At 36.6% G+C, this 24,717-nt stretch overlaps 1 protein-coding gene across 6 annotated transcripts in view; it reads right to left on the reverse strand.

The window, feature by feature from the left end:
* Window positions 1-24,717, reverse strand: part of LOC121527731 (receptor-type tyrosine-protein phosphatase mu-like) — a 262,989-nt gene that overhangs the window by 42,040 nt on the left and 196,232 nt on the right. For 2 of the 6 annotated variants that reach the window (XM_041814761.1, XM_041814757.1), the window contains 5 exons: window positions 22,780-22,898; window positions 19,305-19,379; window positions 18,530-18,556; window positions 15,918-15,929; window positions 10,651-10,844 (listed from right to left, as the gene is read on the reverse strand). In XM_041814761.1, the coding sequence (XP_041670695.1) occupies window positions 10,651-10,844; window positions 15,918-15,929; window positions 18,530-18,556; window positions 19,305-19,379; window positions 22,780-22,898 (427 nt within the window). The remainder of the gene's footprint in view (window positions 1-10,650; window positions 10,845-15,917; window positions 15,930-18,529; window positions 18,557-19,304; window positions 19,380-22,779; window positions 22,899-24,717) is intronic. The other 4 variants (XM_041814762.1, XM_041814760.1, XM_041814758.1 and 1 more) reach the window with 3 other exon arrangements.

The following is a 24,717-nucleotide window of genomic DNA, read 5'->3' on the forward strand; positions in this document are numbered from 1 at the left end:
CAAAATAGCTATTTTAGATGATAAAGACTTTTTTAGATAGACCGTCTTCGAAATGTTTTGCTTTATTTTACCAAGTTTGTTCAGCTAAATGCTACGAGGCTAAATATTACACACTGCACCTTTAAACAAAAGACCTTAGAGAGAAGGAACCTTGAAACATGGAATCCTAACAACAGAGAACCTTTAAAACACCTCCTATGATCCTATGAATACAGGACTCTTACATCCTAGGATTACAGACCAGGACCCCTAACCACCTAGGACATGTAGAACTTAGGGACCCTGAAAAGTAAGACCCCTAGAACATAACTCTTAGAACAAAGGGCCCTTCCATCAGGATCCTGAGGGCATAGGACCTCATTACCATCGGCATTTAACCCTCCAATTATCGGACTTACAACCCTCTACCTCAGGAGGACTGGACCTGAGGACTTTGAGCTGGGATCATAGAACCCAAGTAACATCAAAGCATGTGGACCTGCAACTCATGGACTTGTGGACTCATAAAAAATTAGGTTCAGGGTCAAGTAGGACCCTTGGAATTAAGGACCCAAGACTATTCTTGGTTCTCGGCCCCTCTGGGCCCTTGAAACACTGGACACAGAGAACATGGGATCCTGGGAAACATGGGGCTAGGCAAAGAGAAAGGCCCGACCACAAACTCAGCTCCCTAAAGAGTTCATAAGTCACAGAGATTCAGCCCATCAATCCAGACCAACTCTGGGGACACTTGACAGTAAGAGGATTAGGCTCTTGTATCTTGGGACCATAGGATCCCAGGACCACTAGACAATCTCAAATTAGGAATTTGAAACAGAGGACCCTGGAAACTTTTGGAGCCAGTAATAAAGGACACTGGTTATACAGACCCCAATGAACCACTGACCATGGGGAGGACGGATCATGGGGCACTGAGTCTGGAAAAAAAAAGGAACCAGGAAGCAGAAGACACAAGGAACAGTAGACCAGGACTTCAACCTCAGGAAGGCAGGTCCATTAATCCCAGGTACCTTCAGTTTGATAGAGGGGGGATCAGCCTGTTTGAACATGGGATCCTGGGATCCTGGGACCCTGGGACCACTGGTTCATTCATAAATAGAACCCTGGAAACAGTGGATCCTAGAAGCTTTGACTAGGGAATAAAAGAAAGTGGCTTTTTAGCACTCTGTGCTCCTTTCCCTCCGATGGTCAGCGGCTCCTGTTCAAACAGAAGTCTGGGAAAGTTATAACAAGGAAATCCTGGGTCATTAGGATACCAGTAAATCTACGAGAGCCCATGATAGCAAGAAGACTGGACTCATGGAACACGGGACTGTAGGACCACTGAGAGAAAAACAAGGAAACAAGACTCCAGGGACTGAAAACCGCTGGTACATGAAACTACCGGGATGCTGAAGATCAGGAAAACTCAGTTTAAGGAAAAAGGGACCCTTGGAAACACAGAAGCCTGGAAACCCATCAAAATCAAAGGACCTTGGAACCATGGGATCAGGACCAAAGTACCACAACAGTTAATCCTCCTTCCTCTTTATCTCTGAGAGACTGGAGTCTACCGCCGCGACTGTAAAAAGAAGCCAACACAAACTGAGGCTAGGTGAGGCTAAGCTAACAGCTACAGTGGTGTTTGTATGTGTGTTTGAGGTTAGCTTGGATGTGGCGGCTAATCTAGTGGACAAAAACAGGATGTTAAGAATCTAAAAAAACCAAGAAGGGGTCTTACCTCGTTAAGCTGTCCAATCAGATTAATTAGTAAGGGGGAAGCATGGAGGGAGATAACAATCATCAGCTGCTCGTTAATAATCAGGATCAAATCAAAACTGTTCCACTAAACATCAGAAATCTATGACTTCATACCTGATCAATTCATTAACCAATCAGAGGACAGGGTTAAAGACAGGAGAGAATGAACGCTGAGGATAAAGTCAGACTTCTGTGCCTCAGAAATATAAATACAAAAAAACTTTATTTAAATGAGTTATCAGACAGTGACAGTCACACCTCCATGAACACAGCAGGTGATGCTCCACATTCATGAGCTGACCCTCTGATTGGTCCACTGTCCCACCAATCACAGAGCTCCCTCTAACAGAACCATGATCGCTGAATCCGGTTTAAAACGCTTTTCCTTCAGCCATGTTTTTTTCGATTGTGGTTGGCTTTACCGTGGTGACCTAAACAGTGAAGCTGCACTCATGTCCCCGGGATAATTCAGTTCTTTATTTTTAATTCATTTACAAAAATATCTAAAACTCTGTTTTCTCTTTGTCCTGATGGAGTCCTGAGTGTAGAAGACTGAGGATAAAAATGAAGTTAAACGACTGTGGTATCAGGATGAAACCGTGACGGGGGTCTGAATGACCCGAATAGAGACGACACGGATGTTCTGATCCAAGCAGCTGAAACGAAACTCGGAGCAAACTTACTAACTCTGTAGAGTCAGTAACAGTAGCATAATGTGATGTTGACATGGGCTTTAATAATGTCAGCTCACTAAGTCTATGGAGGCAGAGAGGATGTTGTACTTCCTGTTTATCTCTTGGTTAAACTCTGAGGAGGACAGCGAACATCAGTGGGCATCACTGGTGATATTTAAATGATTTTCAAAGCTTTTTATAGATTCATCCTCCCGTACCTCCGTCTTTATTCTCCCACTGAAGACCAGTTCATCTAAGAATAAGTTAGATCAGGTGTTCAGGTGATTCTGATGGGAGGAGCCAGTGAAAGTCTAGTCAGAGGGTCAGATCATCACATGTGAAAATGATTCATCCTTTCTAAGATGAAACCAAACAAATACATGTGATGGTTCCAGTGTGTTTCCATTAAAACCAGTGCGACCAGTCTGCAGGTTTGTCTTCACCTTTTTATCACATATGCTGTGTTTTAAAATAAAAAGTAAAGAATTATTTAAAGAAATTTTACTTTTAAAGATTAAACATGAGTGGGTTTTTTCCTTCTGCTGCTGTTTAATACCAAACAAATGAATAAATAAAAGAGATAAATATTTGATTTGGAATATAGAAGTGAGATTCCAAGGAACTCCATGTGGAGGGCGAGAACGAGACCCAAGACTTTAAAGAAGTAGGAAAAAGAAAAAGGACCTTTCCAAAGGCTGATCCATCAGAGAGGATCAATTATACCAGATCATTCAGTGTTTGACCGTGTCTCTACTGCAGCATTTCTCACTTATATACATGCATTTAAATATATACAATTATTTACAAATACATCTGAATGGAATCAAAACTGAATGTAAACTACTGTTCTGATTGAAAAAAAGACTGTGATTCCAAAACCATTATTTTTCTGGGTGATTATTACATCAGTATTTCTATAAGGGCATGAATCTACACTTGATCAAGATCAGGGACTTGTTATTACTCTATAAATATTCTCTACCTGTTGTGAAAGACAAAAACTTCATCATCTCTGTAAATGAATCACATTTTTGCTGTTTATTTGTTTTGTTCAGGCATTTCTCATGTCTGTGTTTTCCTGTTTAATATAAACATTTAATTTCAATTCAACTAAATAATTTTTTTCACCATGTTTTCAACAACCTGCATAAGCAAGAGAAATACTTACTATCAACAATTATTTAGGAAACATTAATGATGATAATAAAAAAGCCATTATTGTTCCGCCATTATTGTAACTGTAATAAAATATAATTTATTGTAGACCTAACGTTCCCTCCTGGTTCAAGGTCGTCCTGGTTTTCATTAAAAACCTCTGAGAACATTTTCAAACCACAATAATAATGGAAGACAAAGTCCTTGAAAAGTGGAACCTTGGTTATGTTTTTTTTTTTTTTTAATTATTTATAAGAACAAAAATTTTGACGATTAAAAGTCTGTGTGGGGAGTGAACTATAATTAGTAATGATATTAATTATGCATTTCTAGGAAAAACATGCTATAGTAAATGGAAATCTGTATTTTCTTCTGGTTCAATTGAAAAACTGGAGAGAGACAAGATTTTTAAAAGTACAGTCTAAATATATATTTATATTTGATTAAACCTCAATGAGTTTAGACCGAGTCTAAATATACATTTATATTTGATTGAACCTTAATGAGTTTAGACTGAGTCTAAATATACATTTATATTTGATTAAACCTTAATGACTTTAGACTGAGTCTAAATATACATTTATATTTGATTAAACCTTAATGAGTTTAGACTGAGTCTAAATATACATTTATATTTGATTAAACCTAAATGAGTTTAGACTGAGTCTAAATATACATTTATATTTGATTAAACCTTAATGAGTTTAGACTGAGTCTAAATATACATTTATATTTGATTAAACCTTAATGAGTTTAGACTGAGTCTAAATAAACATTTATATTTGATTAAACCATAATGAGTTTAGACTGAGTCTAAATATACATTTATATTTGATTAAACCTTAATGAGTTTAGACTGAGTCTAAATAAACATTTATATTTGATTAAACCTTAATGAGTTTAGACTGAGTCTAAATATACATTTATATTTGATTAAACCTAAATGAGTTTAGACTGAGTCTAAATATACATTTATATTTGATTAAACCTTAATGACTTTAGACTGAGTCTAAATATACATTTATATTTGATTAAACCTTAATGAGTTTAGACTGAGTCTAAATATACATTTATATTTGATTAAACCTTAATGACTTTAGACTGAGTCTAAATATACATTTATATTTGATTAAACCTTAATGAGTTTAGACTGAGTCTAAATATACATTTATATTTGATTAAATCTTAATGAGTTTAGACTGAGTCTAAATAAACATTTATATTTGATTAAACCTTAATGAGTTTAGACTGAGTCTAAATATACATTTATATTTGATTAAACCTTAATGAGTTTAGACTGAGTCTAAATATACATTTATATTTGATTAAACCTTAATGACTTTAGACTGAGTCTAAATATACATTTATATTTGATTAAACCTTAATGACTTTAGACTGAGTCTAAATAAACATTTATATTTGATTAAACCTAAATGAGTTTAGACTGAGTCTAAATATACATTTATATTTGATTAAACCTTAATGAGTTTAGACTGAGTCTAAATATACATTTATATTTGATTAAACCTTAATGAGTTTAGACTGAGTCTAAATATACATTTATATTTGATTAAACCTTAATGAGTTTAGACTGAGTCTAAATATACATTTATATTTGATTAAACCTAAATGAGTTTAGACTGAGTCTAAATATACATTTATATTTGATTAAACCTAAATGAGTTTAGACTGAGTCTAAATATACATTTATATTTGATTAAACCTTAATGAGTTTAGACTGAGTCTAAATATACATTTATATTTGATTAAACCTTAATGAGTTTAGACTGAGTCTAAATAAACATTTATATTTGATTAAACCTTAATGACTTTAGACTGAGTCTAAATATACATTTATATTTGATTAAACCTTAATGAGTTTAGACTGAGTCTAAATATACATTTATATTTGATTAAACCTTAATGAGTTTAGACTGAGTCTAAATATACATTTATATTTGATTAAACCTTAATGACTTTAGACTGAGTCTAAATATATATTTATATTTGATTAAACCTTAATGACTTTAGACTGAGTCTAAATATACATTTATATTTGATTAAACCTAAATGAGTTTAGATTGAGTCTAAATATACATTTATATTTGATTAAACCTTAATGAGTTTAGACTGAGTCTAAATATACATTTATATTTGATTAAACCTTAATGAGTTTAGACTGAGTCTAAATATACATTTATATTTGATTAAACCTAAATGAGTTTAGACTGAGTCTAAATAAACATTTATATTTGATTAAACCTTAATGAGTTTAGACCGAGTCTAAATAAATATTTATATTTGATTAAACCTTAATGAGTTTAGACTGAGTCTAAATATACATTTATATTTGATTAAACCTTAATGAGTTTAGACTGAGTCTAAATAAACATTTATATTTGATTAAACCTTAATGACTTTAGACTGAGTCTAAATATACATTTATATTTGATTAAACCTAAATGAGTTTAGACTGAGTCTAAATATACATTTATATTTGATTAAACCTTAATGAGTTTAGACTGTGTCTAAATATACATTTATATTTGATTAAACCTTAATGAGTTTAGACTGAGTCTAAATATACATTTATATTTGATTAAACCTAAATGAGTTTAGACTGAGTCTAAATATACATTTATATTTGATTAAACTTTAATGACTTTAGACTGAGTCTAAATATACATTTATATTTGATTAAACCTTAATGAGTTTAGACTGAGTCTAAATATACATTTATATTTGATTAAACCTTAATGAGTTTAGACTGAGTCTAAATAAACATTTATATTTGATTAAACCTTAATGAGTTTAGACTGAGTCTAAATATACATTTATATTTGATTAAACCTTAATGAGTTTAGACTGAGTCTAAATATACATTTATATTTGATTAAACCTTAATGAGTTTAGACTGAGTCTAAATATACATTTATATTTGATTAAACCTTAATGAGTTTAGACTGAGTCTAAATATACATTTATATTTGATTAAACCTTAATGACTTTAGACTGAGTCTAAATATACATTTATATTTTTGAATGCTTCAGCGTTTTTTTCCAGGAAACAGGTGCACATGGAGCTCTCATCCTCTGGTTTGATTTTTCTGACTGACACCTGATCACGGCTCAGAGTTAGACCGGTTACCATGGAAACACACAGACAGATGGAGACAGAAAGAGTGGAAAACTCCTCAGTGCTAACTTTCTGTAAATGGAGGGTGAAAATAGTGCGAGCGTCTGTGTGCTCAGTATGTATAATGGATCCGCCCTGAGGGCAGCCCGCGAGCAGGCAACCACACACACATATTTACACACACGCCGTTCCCTGTTTGGGCCCATTAGCTGGGGGGAAGATCTATAATGTATGTCCATGAGTGTGCGTGTGTTTTCAGGTAAGTAACATCCATTAGTAAGTTTCTGTTGAAAACGGGGAAACAGGAGCAGAGCTTGATCTAACCGCTGGCTCCTCTAACATTCAGGCCGCTGATTGGCTTTCAATTAGACAGATTTCCATCAGTGACCATCTGGTTTTTATTTTTGCATCTCTGTTTTTGAGAAGAACATTAGAGGAGGCCCACAGCCAGCTCTCTGATCAGATCAATAATTCAGATTAAAACAGGTTGGAGTTTCTAAGGTAGGCTGTATTTTCAGGGGTAGTGTTGTTTGTGTAGATTTACTGTTGGCTGAATAAGAGAATACGTTCATTTCAGGCCTAATGCTCATTTTTGAGCGTTTTATATTACAGTCAGAATTAAATCAGTTGAAATAGCCACCAGAGTTAATGTAGGGAGCTGTTTTTAATTATTTAAGTCATAGGCTGTAGATGAACTATGAAACCAAACTACAGGAACTGTAAATAACTGTTATGATCCATGCATATTAGCAGTTATTATTCTGATGAAAGGAACAACTACCCGGGTCAGAGTAGGACAAAAACAGAGATTTATAAAGGTTAGTATGACAGTAATAAACTTTAAACCGTATCAAATCAGGTTTATATTTAATTTTGTATGACAAGGATTACTGGAACAAACATCATCAGTCAGAAAAGCAAAAGAGAACTTCTAAATAGAGCTAAATAATGAGCTGTCACTGGTTTATGGACTTAAGTTTGCACTTCTTACCCTTACTTTAAAAATGTAGAATACACTATCTGCTGATGTTTTTACTTTGCTTCTTTTATTTTCATGTATTACTGATGTTTTTTTCTGTTTTTGTTTATTTTACACAATTGAAATAAAACATAACTATAATTCTTACAGTTCCTTCAGGATCAATTATCAAAATCTAACTTAATCTAATCTAATCTGATCTAATCTAATCTGATCTGATCTTATCTTATCTAATCTGATCTGATCTTATCTTATCTTATCTTATCTTATCTAATCTGATCTGATCTAATCTAATCTTATCTGATCTTATCTGATCTGATCTTATCTGATCTAATCTGATCTGATCTGATCTTATCTAATCTAATCTGTTCTTATCTAATTTAATCTAATCTGATCTAATCTAATCTAATCTAATCTGATCTGATCTGATCTTATCTAATCTGATCTAATCTAATCTAATCTGATCTGATCTGATCTAAACATATCTGATCTAATCTAAACATATCTAATCTAATCTGATCTACTCTAAACATATCTAACCTAATATGATCTAACCTAATATGATCTAATCTTATCTAATCTGATTTTATCTAATCTGATCTGATCTGATCTAATCTAATCTAATCTAATCTAATCTAATCTATTCTGATCTAATCTAATCTAATCTGATCTGATCTGATCTAATCTAATCTAACCTAATCTGATCTGATCTAATCTAATCTGATCTAGTCTAATCTAATCTGATCTGATCTGATCTAATCTAAACTAATGTGACCTGATCTAATCAGATCTTATCTGATCTGATCTAATCTGATTTTATCTAATCTGATCTAATCTGATCTATTTTTATCTAATGTGATCTAATCTAATCTGATCTAATCTAATGTGATCTAATCTAATCTGATCTACTCTAACATATCTAATCTAATCTGATCTAATCTAAACATATCTAACCTAATCTGATCTGATCTAATCTAATCTAATCTAATCTAATCTGATCTAATCTGATCTGAATTTATCTGATCAAATCTGATCTGATCTAATTTAATCTAATTTAAACATATCTAATCTAATCTAATCTGATTTTATCTAATCTGATCTATTTTTATCTAATCTGATCTAATCTAATCTGATCTAAACATATCTAATCTAATCTAATCTGATCTAACCTAATCTGATCTAATCTGAACTGATCTGATCTGTTCTAATCTAATCTGATCTGATCTAACCTTACCTAATCTTATATAATCTAATCTGATCTGATCTAATCTAATCTGATTTAATCTAATCTGATCTAATCTAATCTGATCTAATCTAATCTAATCTGATCTGATCCAATCTTACCTAATCTTATATAATCTAATCTGATCTGATCTAATCTAATCTGATCTAATCTAATCATATCTAATCTAATCTGATCTGATCTGTTCTAATCTAATCTGATCTGATCTGATCTTATTTTACCTAATCTTATATAATCTAATCTGATCTGATCTAATCTAATCTAATCTGATCAAATCTAATCTAATCTAATCTAATCTAATCTAATCTAACCTAATCCAATCTAATCTAAACATATCTAATCTAATCTAACCTTCCCTGATCTTATATAATCTAATCTGATCTGATCTAATCTAATCTGATCTAATCTAATCTAATCTAATCTAATTTAATCTAACCTAATCTAATCTAATCTAATCTAATCTAATCTAATCTAATCTAACCTAATCCAATCTAATCTAAACATATCTAATCTAATCTAACCTTCCCTGATCTTATATAATCTAATCTGATCTGATCTAATCTAATCTAATCTGATCTGATCTGATCTAATCTTACCTAATCTTATATAATCTAATCTGATCTGATCTAATCTAATCTAATCTAATCTAATCTAATCTGATCTAATCTAATCTAATCTAATCTAATCTGATCTGATCTAATCTGATCTGATCTGATCTGATCTGATCTGATCTAATCTAATCTGATCTGATCTGATCTGATCTGATCTAATCTAATCTAATCTAATCTAACCTTCCCTGATCTTATATAATCTAAATTGATCTAAACACAGCGATCCTGTGTTCTCTTTCTCAGAAAAGGAGCCTCCTGAAAAATCAAACATCCATTTTAATAGTTTTTATTGATGAAATACCAACATAACCTTCCTACAGGTATTTGTTCCTGAAAAATATCTTTCCATTATTTCTACATTTTACAGACAAACCTGAAAAAATTAGTTTCAATCTTAAAAGCGATAAATGTGTGTGATAAAAGCTTTTTCTTTTAAAAGTTGTAAATTCAAGTGAAACAGAACTGAAATTTTGAGATGTTAAAATCAAAAACAGCTGATTGAGTGGAAGAAGGCTGGCCCAGATAAAGCTGTTCTCCTCAGTCCTGAACAGGGACTGATCTGAGTCTACATCATGGGGACTACAGGAGTCCTCTGTAAACTGGAGTTATTGAACTACTGTTTCCAGTTCAGGAATTTATGGTTTAAAACCAATTTACAAAATTAATTTATAACTTCAAAAACTTCACATTTTTTAGTTCATATTTACAAATATTTAAAACAAAAAATTAGAGCTTATCTTCTAAATTTACAACTTTTTAAACTCTGAAAGTATGACTTTACCGTAAATTTCTGAACATTTAAACTCAATCATTTTAAGGTATATTTCTCATAAATGTACTTTTAAAACTAAAAGTTTGGTGTTTTTTGTAAGTAAGAGTTTATAACCTGAATAATCCGAGTTTTTCCTCAAAAATGTCAGCTTTTTCTTAAAAATGAACAGATCCTCTTAATCGTTCATTCGTAGTCATACATCATGGTTTCAGAATAATTATGCACAGGTGGTCTTTGCCCCGCCCCCAGAGCCCAGGTTGGGACCCACTGGTCTACAGCATGAACGTGTGTATAAAGCAGAAGAGGTCTTTGTGGGTGTGATGGGCGTGCTCTTCCTCACCTCGTACTCCTCTTTGAAGCCGTAGCCCTCGGCACACTTCATCTGGGTGATGTGCTGCAGCAGGTCGGCCACTCGGATGGCGGGGTGCAGCTGACCCGTCTGGTAGGTCAGCCCCTCTCGCTCCGACTCGCGCTGCTTGTAGTGGGACTGGACCAGGCTGCTGGTCTCGCTGGTCATAGTATGGCTGTCGTCTGCTGAAGCAGGGAAAGGGGGGGGGGGGTGAACAACATGATAACCCTGAGGAAGATGGCGGCCGTGTGAAGAACATGTGATGAACACCATGATGAATGATGTGGACCATCCAAAACTGGACCGTTAGAGTCCAGACCAGGGTTGTCAGGATACCAGACTCAACTTGAATAGATTCTACTGATGCCTGTTTGGCTCTCAGCAACAAAACCAGAAGTCCTTTTATCATAAAAACTCTGTAGAGGAAGTACAGAGTGTTTGTTCATGCTATTCTTCCTGGTGGTTTATAGCTCCGCCCCCTCCCTGCCAACACCTGCTGTTTAAACAGTGGCTCATTCCTGTTCTTTAAGCTTGTTAAACTAATTCAGATTAAAACATCTGAACTTTCCAGTACTAATAAAGATTAAAATAAAAGAGACTGTTTTTTCACGTGTGGTATCAAAAAGCATCGACATGTCTGAAATCATGACAACCTTAATCCAGACTTTTACCTACTAACATTAAATTTAAATAAAGTAATCCATTATTAACATGTAAGTTAAAAAACACCATGAATACTAGAAATCAAACATTTACTTAATGTAAATAAAACTGTCAGTAAAAACAGGATGTGTTGATTTCACAGTGAAAACACTACAGACAGTCTGAGACAGGCTGACCCCGGGAGTTTCTCTGATGTCATCCTTTTACCATTTTGAAAGTTATGCCAGCAGCATTATTCAACTACGACTTTTAAAATGTTCAGAATATTTTCAGTGGTTGTCAGGGAAGAATTGTGACTACAGAGAACATTGAACTCAGTTTAACGCGATGGCGAGAGCTCTGTCGAACAGGAAGCTCTGAGCCCGGTGTCCGGCTGGCCGCGTTGCTGTTGGACTGATGAGAAATATGCCATTCCAAGTTTTCACGTCTTTTTGCTGCGGATTAGAATCTGTCGAGCCCAGTTCAGACCAAAGATCTGCTGAGACGGTTTAGAACGTTGCTGGTCAGAGTTGAACCGAGCCGCTCGCTCCAATCACGCCTTCAGCTCGTCACCTCGCAGACAGCTAGCAGCGGGACAATGCCAGCAGATAAATATGAAAGAAGAGGAATTTAGGTCTCATCTGGATGGCAGTAAACGGCTATTTTTAAGAAAGGGTCATGCTTTGAATTTTGGAAGTGGTCACATCTATTTTTTAATGTTTTTCCATGTAAACTTCAGCGTGTCTCCAAAGCTAAAGGAGGAGACAGGAGGGACGGAAGTTTCTGGGAAAACTTAGAAGGAAAATGTAATTCTGGAGAAACTGATAAATGTGAAAAAGGAAAAGAGAAATATTCTCATCACACACGCCTTTATAATCACTAACAGATGAACATTTCAAGGCAAAATCAGTTAAAGCAATGATTCCCAGCAGACCGAGCTAGCAAAGCATTTTTGAGTTTGAACGTGCGAACGAGTGAAAGAGAAATGAGCAGGAACCAGCCTGATGTCGGGATTCTCATAAAGATGCAGGAAACAGAGAATATGCTGAACTGTCCCTTTAACAGAGACAAATTTATCACACAGTAACTTCAGGAACAAATCATTTTAAGTGACGGTGAGAGTCGTTGCCATGGAAACAACACAGCGTCTCCTTCAGGACTGGCAGGAGTTTGGAACTTTGCAGAGTGGTCTGAACTGGACCATAATGTCTACTGGCCTCATCCCCCTCTTAGTACTGTACCGAACTGGACTGGACTTGGTGGAGAGCTCCACATGAGGGGGAGGGACAACTCAGTCTTTAATCAAAAAGTGGTTTCACTCAGGGACACTCTCAGAGGCGTAGAAGCACCAAGTTCAACTCCTCAGCTCATTCAGAGAAGTTCCATCAGATGTTCTTTCAAATATTGAATTCATGTTTTAAAAATAATCACAATCTTTTCTTGTGAACATCTAACCAGCGTCCTAACTTTTTTGGAAATTGTGTCTGTTAACAACATTGGGGACGTATTCTTTATGTTTTTACACGTTTCTGTGGTTGACCCAAAGGTCCTGATCCTGGTCTAGGTCCACGTAAACCACATTAGCACAAACACAGATGAATGGTACATAAATAACATGACATCAGAGATCACATGACTGGAGAGAGGATGGTGATTGGCCCTAATCTCTCACACTGATGCGCTGGCTGATGATCCAGTTCAATCATCTCTTTTTGTTTCAAGCATAAATCGACAGTTCTGCATGGCATTGCTGCCAAAGTCTTAGTGCAGTTTAACAGCAGCAGGACTGGTTTAGACCCTGACCAGACCAGATCTAGTCAAGATCCAAGATCTTTGGAGCTGCAGTGTGAAAAGATGCATCAGAGTCCTGGATCAGAACCAATGTGGTTTGTGAGGACCGTTGCCTCATTTCAACCTGGTGTTTTCAGGACCTTACATACACTATATAGCCAAAAGTATTCGCTCACCTGCCTTGACTCACATATAAACTTCAGTGACATCCCATTCTTAATCCATAGGGTTTAATCTGACGTGGGTCCACCCTTTGCAGCTATAACAGCTTCAACTCTTCTGGGAAGGCTTTCCACAGGTTTAGGAGTGTGTTTATGGGAATGTTTGACCATTCTTCCAAAAGCACATTTGTGAGGTCACACTCTGATGTTGGACCAGAAGGCCTGGCTCTCAGTCTCCGCTCTAATTCATCCCAAAGGTGTTCTATGGGGTTGAGGTCAGGACTCTGTGCAGGCCAGTCAAGGTGATCCACACCAAACTCTCTCCTCCATGTCTTTATGGACCTTGCTTTGTGCACTGGTGCACAGTCATGTTGGAACAGGAAGGGGCCATCCCCAAACTGTTCCCACAAAGTTGGGAGCATGGAATTGTCCAGAATCTCTTGGTATGCTGAAGCATTCAGAGTTCCTTTGACTGGAACTAAGGGGCCAAGCCCAGCTCCTGAAGAACAAGCCCACACCATAATCCCCCCTCCACCAAACTTTACACTTGGCACAATGCAGTCAGACAAGTACCGTTCTCCTGGCAACTGCCAAACCCAGACTGGTCCATCAGATTGCCAGATGGAGACGCGCGATTGGTCACTCCAGAGAAGGCATCTCCACTGCTCTAGAGTCCAGTGGCGGCGTGCTTTACACCACTGCATCCCACGCTTTGCATTGCACTTGGTGATGTATGGCATGGATGCAGCTGTTACCATGGAAACCCATTCATGAAGCTCTCTACCACTGTTCTTGAGCTAATCTGAAGGCCACATGAAGTTTGGAGGTCTGTAGCCATTGACTCTGCAGAAAGTTGGCGACCTCTGCTTACTATGACCTCAGCATCCGCTGACCCGCTCCGTCATTTTACGTGGCCTACCACTTAATGGCTGAGTTGCTGTCGTTCCCAATGGCTTCCACTTTGTTCTAATACCACTGACAGTTGACTGTGGAATATTTAGGAGCCAGGAAATTTCACCACTGGACTTGATGCACAGGTGGCATCCTATCACAGTACCACGCTGGAATTCACTGAGCTCCTGAGAGCGAGCCATTCTTTCACTAATGTTTGTAGAAACAGTCTGCATGCCTAGGTGATGATTTTATACACCTGTGGACATGGAAGTGATTGGAACACCTGATTTACATTATTGGATGGGTGAGTGAATACTTTTGGCAATATAGTGTATATGGACCTAGTTTAAGTGGTTTATCAGGATGGTTGTGAAGGTCCTGATCCAGGTCATGGTTATCAAAAGCTTCACCAGTACCCTCTTTTCCACCAAGATTTAATTTAAAAGGACTTTTGACTCCATATAGACCTGATGAATCTTGTTAACGGGTTACTGTGACTTATAGGGACATTTTCATTGATACTGACCTTACCTATAAGGACCATGTTAACTTAGATGGTTATTATGGTTTATAAGGACATTTTACTTATTTAGACCTTACCTATGAGGACCATGTTAACTTAGATGGTTATTATGGTTTATAAGGACATTTTACTTATTTAGACCTTACCTATGAGGACCATGTTAACTTAGATGGTTATTATGGTTTATAAGGACATTTCATTGATACTGACCTTACCTATGAGGACCATGTTAACTTAGATGGTTATTATGGTTTATAAGGACATTTTACTTATTTAGACCTTACCTATGAGGACCATGTTAACTTAGATGGTTATTATGGTTTATAAGGACATTTTACTTATTTAGACCTTACCTATGAGGACCATGTTAACTTAGATGGTTATTATGGTTTATAAGGACATTTTACTTATTTAGACCTTACCTATGAGGACCATGTTAACTTAGATGGTTATTATGATTTATAAGGACATTTTACTTATTTAGACCTTACCTATGAGGACCATGTTAACTTAGATGGTTATTATGGTTTATAAGGACATTTTACTTATTTAGACCTTACCTATGAGGACCATGTTAACTTAGATGGTTATTATGATTTATAAGGACATTTTACTTATTTAGACCTTACCTATGAGGACTGTGTTAACATGGATGGTTATTATGGTTTACAAGGACATTTCCTTTAGACCTAACCTATGAGGACTATGTAAGCATTGATAGGTTGGTGTGGTTTATAAGGACATTTATCCTGATATGGACCTTACCAATGAGGACTTGGATGGCATAGAGGTCAGTGTGGTTTAGAAAGGGCCGATGGACTATGATAGAACATTTCAAAGAAAGACTCAGAAACACACGTCTCACTACACTCTCTGTCTCTGCTCTTATTGGCTAGCCTGAGGTGACTGACCAATCAGACACTCTCTATTCCAAACAGCTCAACCAATCATGGCAATGGAAAATGGGCGGTGAGGTGGAGATGGCGGTTCGTGAAAGGACAGGGGGGACAGGTGAGACAGCCACAACAATGAAACGGCAACCAATCAGGTTTGATTTGGTTGGAGGTGAATGGTGGGAGGACTCAGGGGTTGTGATGTCACAGTTTCACAAAGGGGGAATAAAATGAAGCATGTCCATGCTAACTGATGACATCACAGCGTGTGGCATGTGTGGCTCCATGCGCAGTGGTGATAGACACCCCCCCAAAATGAGGCCCCTCCCCTTAGCCCCAAATTTAACAACTTACCATTAATGGGCACTTTAGAGAGAGAGAGAGAGAGAAGAGAAGAAGAAGAGAGAGGAGACAGGGTATAAGCAACAACTTTAGCTCTAGCTTTAGCCTGGGCTAGCTAATCTATGGCTAACACAAAGGGACTCAAACAGGAACTAGCTAACACTGAGCTAGCCTTATTTGAAAAGTGAGCACCAAGCTAACCTGGCTAACTATACCCTGAGTTTAGAGCTTGTAGCTTAGTCTGAGGACAGTTAGCTAGCCTGAGGAGAGAGGAGAAACAGGAATTTAAGCAACAGTTTAGCTGGATGCTAACCTAGCCTAGCTGCACATTTAGAAAGCACTTAGCATCAAAATTTAGCCTGAGTTGGAAGGATTAGTTTAATTTTCACAAAGCTTAAAGACAGAGGTGATGTGATTTTTAGCACAGCTACAGTTTTATTTTTATTTTCATAAAAATAAATATATATTCTTACATCCTGCACATGAAATGCAAAACAAACATCAATACTTAGATTAACAGTTGAGCTAATAATTTAGGATAGGTATTACACAGGCTTGGAAATATTCTAAATTTCAACAATGGACACTATCAATTTTATGGGCCTACACAAACTATGTTTTTGACAAACATCTGTCAGGAGTTTTTTCTTTTTTTTAAGTTTCAATTCCTTTTAGTTATATTAATACCCCTTCAACAAAAATCTAAGGGATCATACTGTCAGCTACCAGCTCTGCTGGCACCTCATAAGCTGTCTTTACCAAACAAAAAAGACCCATTATTTTTTCATTCATAAACTTCTCATTATGAGGGAGAAAAGCTGTTAAAAAGGCATCTCTCCAGCATGAACGACAAAGTACCATTTAAAGTGCATTACTCCCTTATTCTGAGAAATTTTTGAACGAAACAAACCATTGGTTTCTGTTGAGTAAAAACGCCTTATGAGGTGATGTTTATGCTGAACAGAGTCCTCAATTCAAAACAGGAAGTAGTATTTAGAGGAAGCCTGCAGAGGTAAGTTTAGGCGATCGAAACCTAGAGCAGCCACCATGACCAAACATGTCCTGTTACAATGATAAAAAAAAAAAAACAAGAACTTCTGTCTTTAAAAAAGACAGGAAGAAATATCTGAGATACTGTAAGACCTCAGTTAAACATATATACACTAGGACTGGTCGTTTCTGAATTAATATAGATATTTCAGTGTAAAAATTTTACATACTGTATCTTTAAGAAGGAATAATTCCCATTTTTAAACACTGTGTTTAAAAAAGTTCCTTTCTTGTAAAGTAGTGATTTTAGAGATAATGTGAAAGTTAGCATCAGTCAGTTTTACTGAAAAACCTGAAAAAATCATTTAACAACATTTATTTTCCTTACAGGCTTTAAATGTTCGACCTTTTAAATGTTATTTATTTTTAATAAAATATTTAAGGTAAAGACTATTTTGACATTTTTGTTTTGCATTCTATTCAAAGTGAGAGTGAAAGGGGTTCGACAAATAAATGTCATCGTATAAATAAAATAAAATAAAAAATATAAATATATATATATTGAAAAAGTCAGCTGTTGTTCTTTTTTCACATAAAAATCTTAGAGTTTAATCTAGTCGTTCACTGATGATGAAAATGTAATTTACATTTTAAAATTATGTATCAAATGATTTTTAACTGAATAAGATGATTTTGGTTTGTGTTGATGAAATTAAAGGATGATTCTGAACTATTTTAACGATTTTATTTCCCTATCAAATATCAGATTTGTCTGTTAACTTCCAGCTTCATGTTCAATGAAAAAAAATACACAACGACCTCCAAGAATCAGAGAATTTCAGCTTAGGCTCCTCTGACTGACTCTGCCGTTCATTTAGGAATAAAGATTTTTGTGTTTTGTTAGTTTTATTGATTCCTCCCCCCCGTCCACGAGGGCGTGTGTGTCCATGCAGAGGTTGGAGGTCACAGACAGACGTGACGTCAACACGACACGCAGGAATGTTGTGGATGCGGGGATGGAGTGAAGCCCACCGTCGTCTCAAAACAAACAAAAATAAACAAAAATAATAAACAGGTTCCTGACCAAAAATGTAAACACCACAGAAAAACTCCACTGAACAGATTTAAAGTTAAACAAATAAAAAAAATTTACAAAAGTAAACTAAAATTTGAAAATTATCTTCTGATGAAAACAAACTTTTGAGATGATTATTAAAGGGATGATTTTAGTTAGAAATATTTAAATTAATGTTTAAATAAATTAAACTTTGAAAAAAATAATAAAATGATGACATACCTTTAAAATATTTTTAAAAATACATCACAAAGAAATAGAATTTAAAAAATCAACATATACAGACATTTTATAAACAAAGATGGAGGGTTTGAAAAAAAGAATCAAAATATTTTTAAATATAAAAAATAAAAAATCATAGGAAAAAAAGGCTAAAGAACAAAAAGCAGCCGAACGAGAAGCAAGCAGGGATGAATGGAAGCTCACTCTCTCTTTCTCTCTCTGTCCTCTCAGCTGTCTCTCTGCTCTGTCCTACATCTGTCTGTGGTCACTTCCTGTCTGTCTACCTGTGCAGGTAGTCTCTCTGTCCTACAGAGGAAGGAAAGGAGAAGAGTCTCACCAAGAATGGCCGTCGGCACGAAGGGATCTGACATCAGGACGCGTCAGCAGCAGACACAGGCAGAGAGAAAGAGGGAGACGGTAACCATAGAAGAAGAAAGTTCAGCTCAGACCAGATGATGCTTACAACCCCTCCAGTCTTATTTCCCATCATGCTTTGGGATGTAAATAATATAGACCGCTCTGGGAATCAAACTGATCATTGATGTTCCATGCAGGATATTCAGGTGTAGCTGATCAGCTGAACACGCAAGAGGGAGAGGAACTACGGCGGACGTTTTGTTAGCAACTTTCTGTTTGTTTGTCGAACCCTGAAGTTCTTCAGTCAGGAAACCTTTTCAGCAAAACCAGATTATTAAAGCAAAGATACAGCCCTAACAGTTAAAGCTGTATGAAGTTCATGAGAGAAACACGGCCTCCTGCCAGAGTTAGACGGTGCTGAAAGCAAGCATGCAGAGCACTCTGTGGAGAGAGAAGGACAGCATTGTACCTTTGATGAAGCTAGAGGTGAACGGGGATACAGCCGTCTGTTGATCTGATATCATCACTCTCTACAGCTGAAACTCTACATCCATTTAGAAAGCTTTTTAAAACGTCCATAGTCTCATTCCACAGATCTGACCGGTGCTGGACTCAGTGTCAATTATCGTTATCACGTGTTTTTCAGCATCTTTAATCCTGTTAATACCAGTCAGACTGATTTATTTTAAAGAAGAGCTGCGGTCTCTGTGTGAGAGCAGGGACAGAATAGAGATGGAGCTGTGTTTGTGCGTTACCTGGGTAGTAGGAGTTAGGGACCGTGGTGCTGATGGTGTTTGACTTCAGGGTGAACGAGGACGGAGACGACACAGCTGGACAGAGACAAACAGCATCAGTGTCTGAATTTAAAAACAAAAGGTTCAAAAAATCAGACAAAATAATCAGAGAACAGACGGACGGCCTCCGGTCTCTCCTGTGGCTCAGAATTTCAGAGGTCTTCACATCATCATCAGGATGAGCTTGGCTCCTGTTAGGAGTTTTACTCTAAAGACATTTAGAAAGGTACATGCGACATGGAACGCCACCCTTTCACATCCACCGCATATTCACGGCCTGATGGAGAAGGCTGTGCTGCTTCAGTACCACCTGTCCAATCAAAACGATAACAGAGCAGGAAGAGAACGGCGCTCTGTTCTTGTCTCAGTTTCAGAAATCTGTTCAGTAAAAACTAAACTCCATACATGTTCTCACTGATCTAAACCACTGTTTCCTTTCATGGATGGAGAAAAGCTGTTAAAAGTGGACTTCCTGGTTCATGTCACTAGTACCACAGGAGGGTGGCGCATCTTTTAAAAGCTTTTCTCCCTCATTTTGTGGAAATGTTAATGGAAACACAGCTGTCAAATCAAGGGCAGTTTTCATCAAGATGACTGATGACGACTGATGTTTATGTCGGTGCTTCCCATGCCAGGGCCGACCACCTAGGGGGCGCTGTCCTTCAACCAGGCAGTCCTCAGACTCCTTTTCCACACATCCTGGCCCATTCTTCCACCCAGTCTCAGACTCTATCCTCTGCTCTGTCCCTGACATTCAGGCATGAAAGTCCAAATGTGAAACCTCAGAAAAGACTCTTCAATCAAAGCGAAGCAGGACGAATCACCTAAATATATGTTTAGAAAATATTTCTCTTTTTAAACCTATTTAGACAGTCCTATGAATATATTTTACCTTTTAAGTTTTTAAAATTAGAAAAAACTACTGCAGCTGTTTTTACTGTAAAAACAAGCGTAAGAGTACAGAAGAGACAAATATTACAATTCAGCAGCAGTGTTTCATGAAAAGCTGCAGTAAAAGAGAAGAAGAAGAATGTGAGCTGGCGGAGCTCAGAGGAGGTGAAAGCCTGAGGGAAGGTCGACTCCTCCGTCCTCTGCACCTCCATCAACCCCCCTCCTCCCCCTCCTCCCCCTCCTCCCCCTCCTCCAGGCTGACAGCCGTCACATCCTGATAAAACGTTCAGTCACATCCAGTCATATCACCGGCAGCCACATCGCCTCCTTCATCTCAGATTACTAAACAAAGAGAGCCAACGAGGACTGGGATTAACCATCAGATTATTGATTCTGTTCAGATTAACCATCAGATTATTGATTCTGTTCAGATTAACCATCAGATTATTGATTCTGTTCAGATTAACCATCAGATTATTGATTCTGTTCAGATTAACCATCAGATTATTGATTCAGTTCAGATTAACCATCAGATTATTGATTCAGTTCAGATTAACCATCAGATTATTGATTCTGTTCAGATTAACCATCAGATTATTGATTCTGTTCAGATTAACCATCAGATTATTGATTCAGTGTAGATTAACCATCAGATTATTGATTCAGTTCAGATTAACCATCAGATTATTGATTCTGTTCGGATTAACCATCAGATTATTGATTCAGTTCAGATTAACCATCAGATTATTGATTCAGTTCAGATTAACCATCAGATTATTGATTCAGTTCAGATTAACCATCAGATTATTGATTCAGTTCAGATTAACCATCAGATTATTGATTCAGTTCAGATTAACCATCAGATTATTGATTCTGTTCAGATTAACCATCAGATTATTGATTCTACATGGATTATAATCTGATTATTGAGTCAACAAAGATCTACACTGGCTACAGACATAGAGGTTAAAGTGCCTGTGGTATCTTCTAAACTCAGGATTATTTTATCTCAGTCTGATTTAATCTGAGACTCGGTGATGTTTGCTTAAACGTCATCCAGTAACAGACGTGATGAAACTGATAGGGACAGGAAAAAGAAATTAATACCAAATTAAGGAAACCCAGAAAAGACAAATATAACAGGTGAGATTTACCAGACATAAAGAAACATAAATGCTACAAAGATTAGGTAAAAAAAAGGTTGAATTAAACAAATAAAGGCAAGAGTTAAGGAAAAAAGAAGAGGTGAACATGAGATTGAAGGAATTAAAATGAGCTTAAAAATGACAAAATATTAAAAAATGTACGATAAAAATAAAATTCAAGTCCTGAAGTCAAGATTGAAGACATAAAAATAAAATAACAGAGAGAAAATATTTAGGACTTGGGAGCAATATGAAGACTAAAAACAACAAATCAATAAATTCAATAAATAAAATCAGATTCAATAAATCTAAAAGTGAGAGGAAGATGAAAACTAAAAGAGTAAAAGAGATAAATAACACAAGATAAAAGAGATGATGACAAGATTTAAAAAATGAAGAGTAATGTGAATTTAAACAACAAAGTTGTGATTACAGAAATGATGCAGAGATAAAGACTCGAAGACGAGATTCAAGAAATAAAGACAGACAGAAGTGGATATATTAAAAATGAGGCATGATGAAAAAAGTTTAGAGAACAAAGAAAATATATAAAAACATTAAAATAAAAAAAATCTTCATTTATTCAATTTAGTCTTCATCTCTTAACATGAATGAAGATATTATTGATTACAAAGAAGTGATAAAGTCATTAGAGACAATGATGAGAATAAAAACATTAAGACCTGATGATTATCTAGAGTTCAAGTGAAGAAGGCTGAAGAAATGAAAGAATTAAAGCATAGCTAATAAAATAACAACATTATAAAAAAAAAGATTTAAGACTTGAAGATGAGATAAAAGGTGTGAAAACAAGACAAAGGAAGATAAAAAAACAATCAGAAAACAGAAGATTACAAAGAAAACACGTAAAAATCAATCAATAAACCAACATTTGTGTAGCAAAGATTTATATTTATCTCAAGACACAGAGGGCATGTCGAGATTATAATGATGATAATAATAACAATAATAATTATAATGATAACAATAACAATAATAATAATAATAATGAGATTAAATACATCCAGACAAAAAATACAGTTAATCAGTGTAATTCATGAGGAATACAAATGAAATAAATGAACTCTAACCCAAATTAATCAGATTAAAAAGACACTTTTAACAGTGATCATTTTAAAGGGATTATTTGACCCTCTGATATTTTTCATTTGTTCTTTTTCATCTGTTTGAGTCTGGATGAACGGCCTGGTTTATTTATCTCTACCTTTGAATTATATTTTATGTATCTAAATTAATTTTTAATGTCTTATTTTTTGTCTCCTCATTTTGTTTGTTTCCACCTGAATTTTCAAACAGATTTTTTCTTATTTTGAAAGTTTTCATCAGCCTGTCTGAAAACCAAGAATGTGAGGTTAGTGTGTGAGCGTATGTGTACTCACTGCGTCCATTAAGCGTGTGCGTGTGCGTGTCCACCACTGTTGTGTGTTGGGAGTTGTTGACCATCAGAGTCATTTCCTGTCTGGAGCTTAGAGTTTCCTTCCTTTTCTTCGCCAACTTCCTGTTGAGACAAAAACAAAACAGAAAGTCATCAGTTTGAGGGTGAACCACCAGTGGATAAACGTGGCATTAACCTGAAAAAAACACACTAAAATATAAAAAAGCAACCTTCAGAGATGAGTGGTATTCATTAAAGCTAAGACAACACAATGCTAAAGACCCAGACTTAAAGGGACCACCATAAAACCCTGGCCTGGTGTGGTTCAGAGCATTGATCTGCTGTTTTCTCATTTATCAGGGTTTTATCTGAGTTAAGGTGGTAAGAACGAGCTTTAATATAAGGGAGGGGGTCACAGCAGGATTTTAAGGTGGTATGAATTCTCTTTAATGAACTTTAACAGAACTGTAGATGAGATTGTGGCCATTTTACGTTAATGGCTGTTGTAAATTTATGAATTAGTTCTGCTTTAAAAAATATATGAGCCATAAAACCACTCTCCCGCTCCCTCTCTCTCAGTCATCAACTTTTCCTTTCTCCTTTCCATTCTTTTCCTTGAGTCTCTGTGGTCGTCTTTAGTCTCTGTGGTCGTCTTTAGTCTCTGTGGTCGTCTTTAGTCTCTGTGGTCGTCTTTAGTCTCTGTGTGGTCGTCTTTAGTCTCTGTGTGGTCGTCTTAAGTCTCTGTGGTCGTCTTTAGTGTCTGTGTGGTCGTCTTTAGTCTCTGTGGTCGTCTTTAGTGTCTGTGTGGTTGTCTTTAGTCTCTGTGGTCGTCTTTAGTGTCTGTGTGGTTGTCTTTAGTCTCTGTGTGGTCGTCTTAAGTCTCTGTGGTCGTCTTTAGTGTCTGTGTGGTCGTCTTTAGTCTCTGTGGTCGTCTTTAGTGTCTGTGTGGTCGTCTTTAGTCTCTGTGGCCGTCTTTAGTGTCAGTGTGGTCGTCTTTAGTGTCAGTGTGGACGTCTTTAGTGTCAGTGTGGCCGTCTTTAGTGTCAGCGTGATCATCTTTAGTGTCAGTGTGGTCGTCTTTCATCTTTGTGTGGTCGTCCTTAGTGTCAGTGTGGCTGTCTTTAGTGTCAGTGTGGTCATCTTTAGTGTCAGCGTGGTCGTCTTTAGTGTCAGCGTGGTCGTCTTTAGTGTCAGCGTGGCCGTCTTTAGTGTCAGCGTGGTCGTCTTTAGTGTCAGCGTGGTCGTCTTTAGTGTCAGCGTGGCCGTCTTTAGTGTCAGCGTGGTTGTCTTTAGTGTCAGCGTGGTCGTCTTTAGTGTCAGCGTGGTCGTCTTTAGTGTCAGCGTGTTCGTCTTTAGTGTCAGTGTGGTCCTCTTTCGTCTTTGCGTGGTCGTTTTTAGTGTCAGTGTGTTCGTTTTTAGTGTCAGCGTGGCCGTCTTTAGTGTCAGTGTGGTGGTCTTTAGTTTCAGTGTGGTTGCCTTTCATCTTTGCATGGTCGTCTTTAGTGTCAGTGTGGTCGTCTTTCGTCTTTGCGTGGTCGTCTTTAGTGTCAGTGTGGTCGTCTTTAGTCTCTGCGTGGTCATCTTTAGTCTGCGTGGTCTTTTTTGGTGTCAGTGTCGTTACCTTTAGTGTCAGTGTGGTCGTCTTTCGTCTTTGCGTGTTCGTCTTTAGTGTCAGCGTGGTCGTCTTTAGTGTCAGTGTGGTCGTCTTTCGTCTTTGCGTGGTCGTTTTTAGTGTCAGCGTGGTCGTCTTTAGTGTCAGTGTGGCCGTCTTTAGTGTCAGCGTGGTCGTCTTTAGTGTCAGTGTGGTCGTCTTTAGTCTCTGCGTGGTCATCTTTAGTCTGCGTGGTCTCTTTTGGTGTCAGTGTCGTTACCTTTAGTGTCAGTGTGGTTGTCTTTCGTCTTTGCATGGACGTCTTTCGTCTTTGCATGGACGTCTTTCGTC

The sequence above is a fragment of the Cheilinus undulatus genome, linkage group 19, assembly GCF_018320785.1.
Source record: "Cheilinus undulatus linkage group 19, ASM1832078v1, whole genome shotgun sequence".
In the NCBI taxonomy this organism is placed as follows: Eukaryota; Metazoa; Chordata; class Actinopteri; order Labriformes; family Labridae; genus Cheilinus; species Cheilinus undulatus.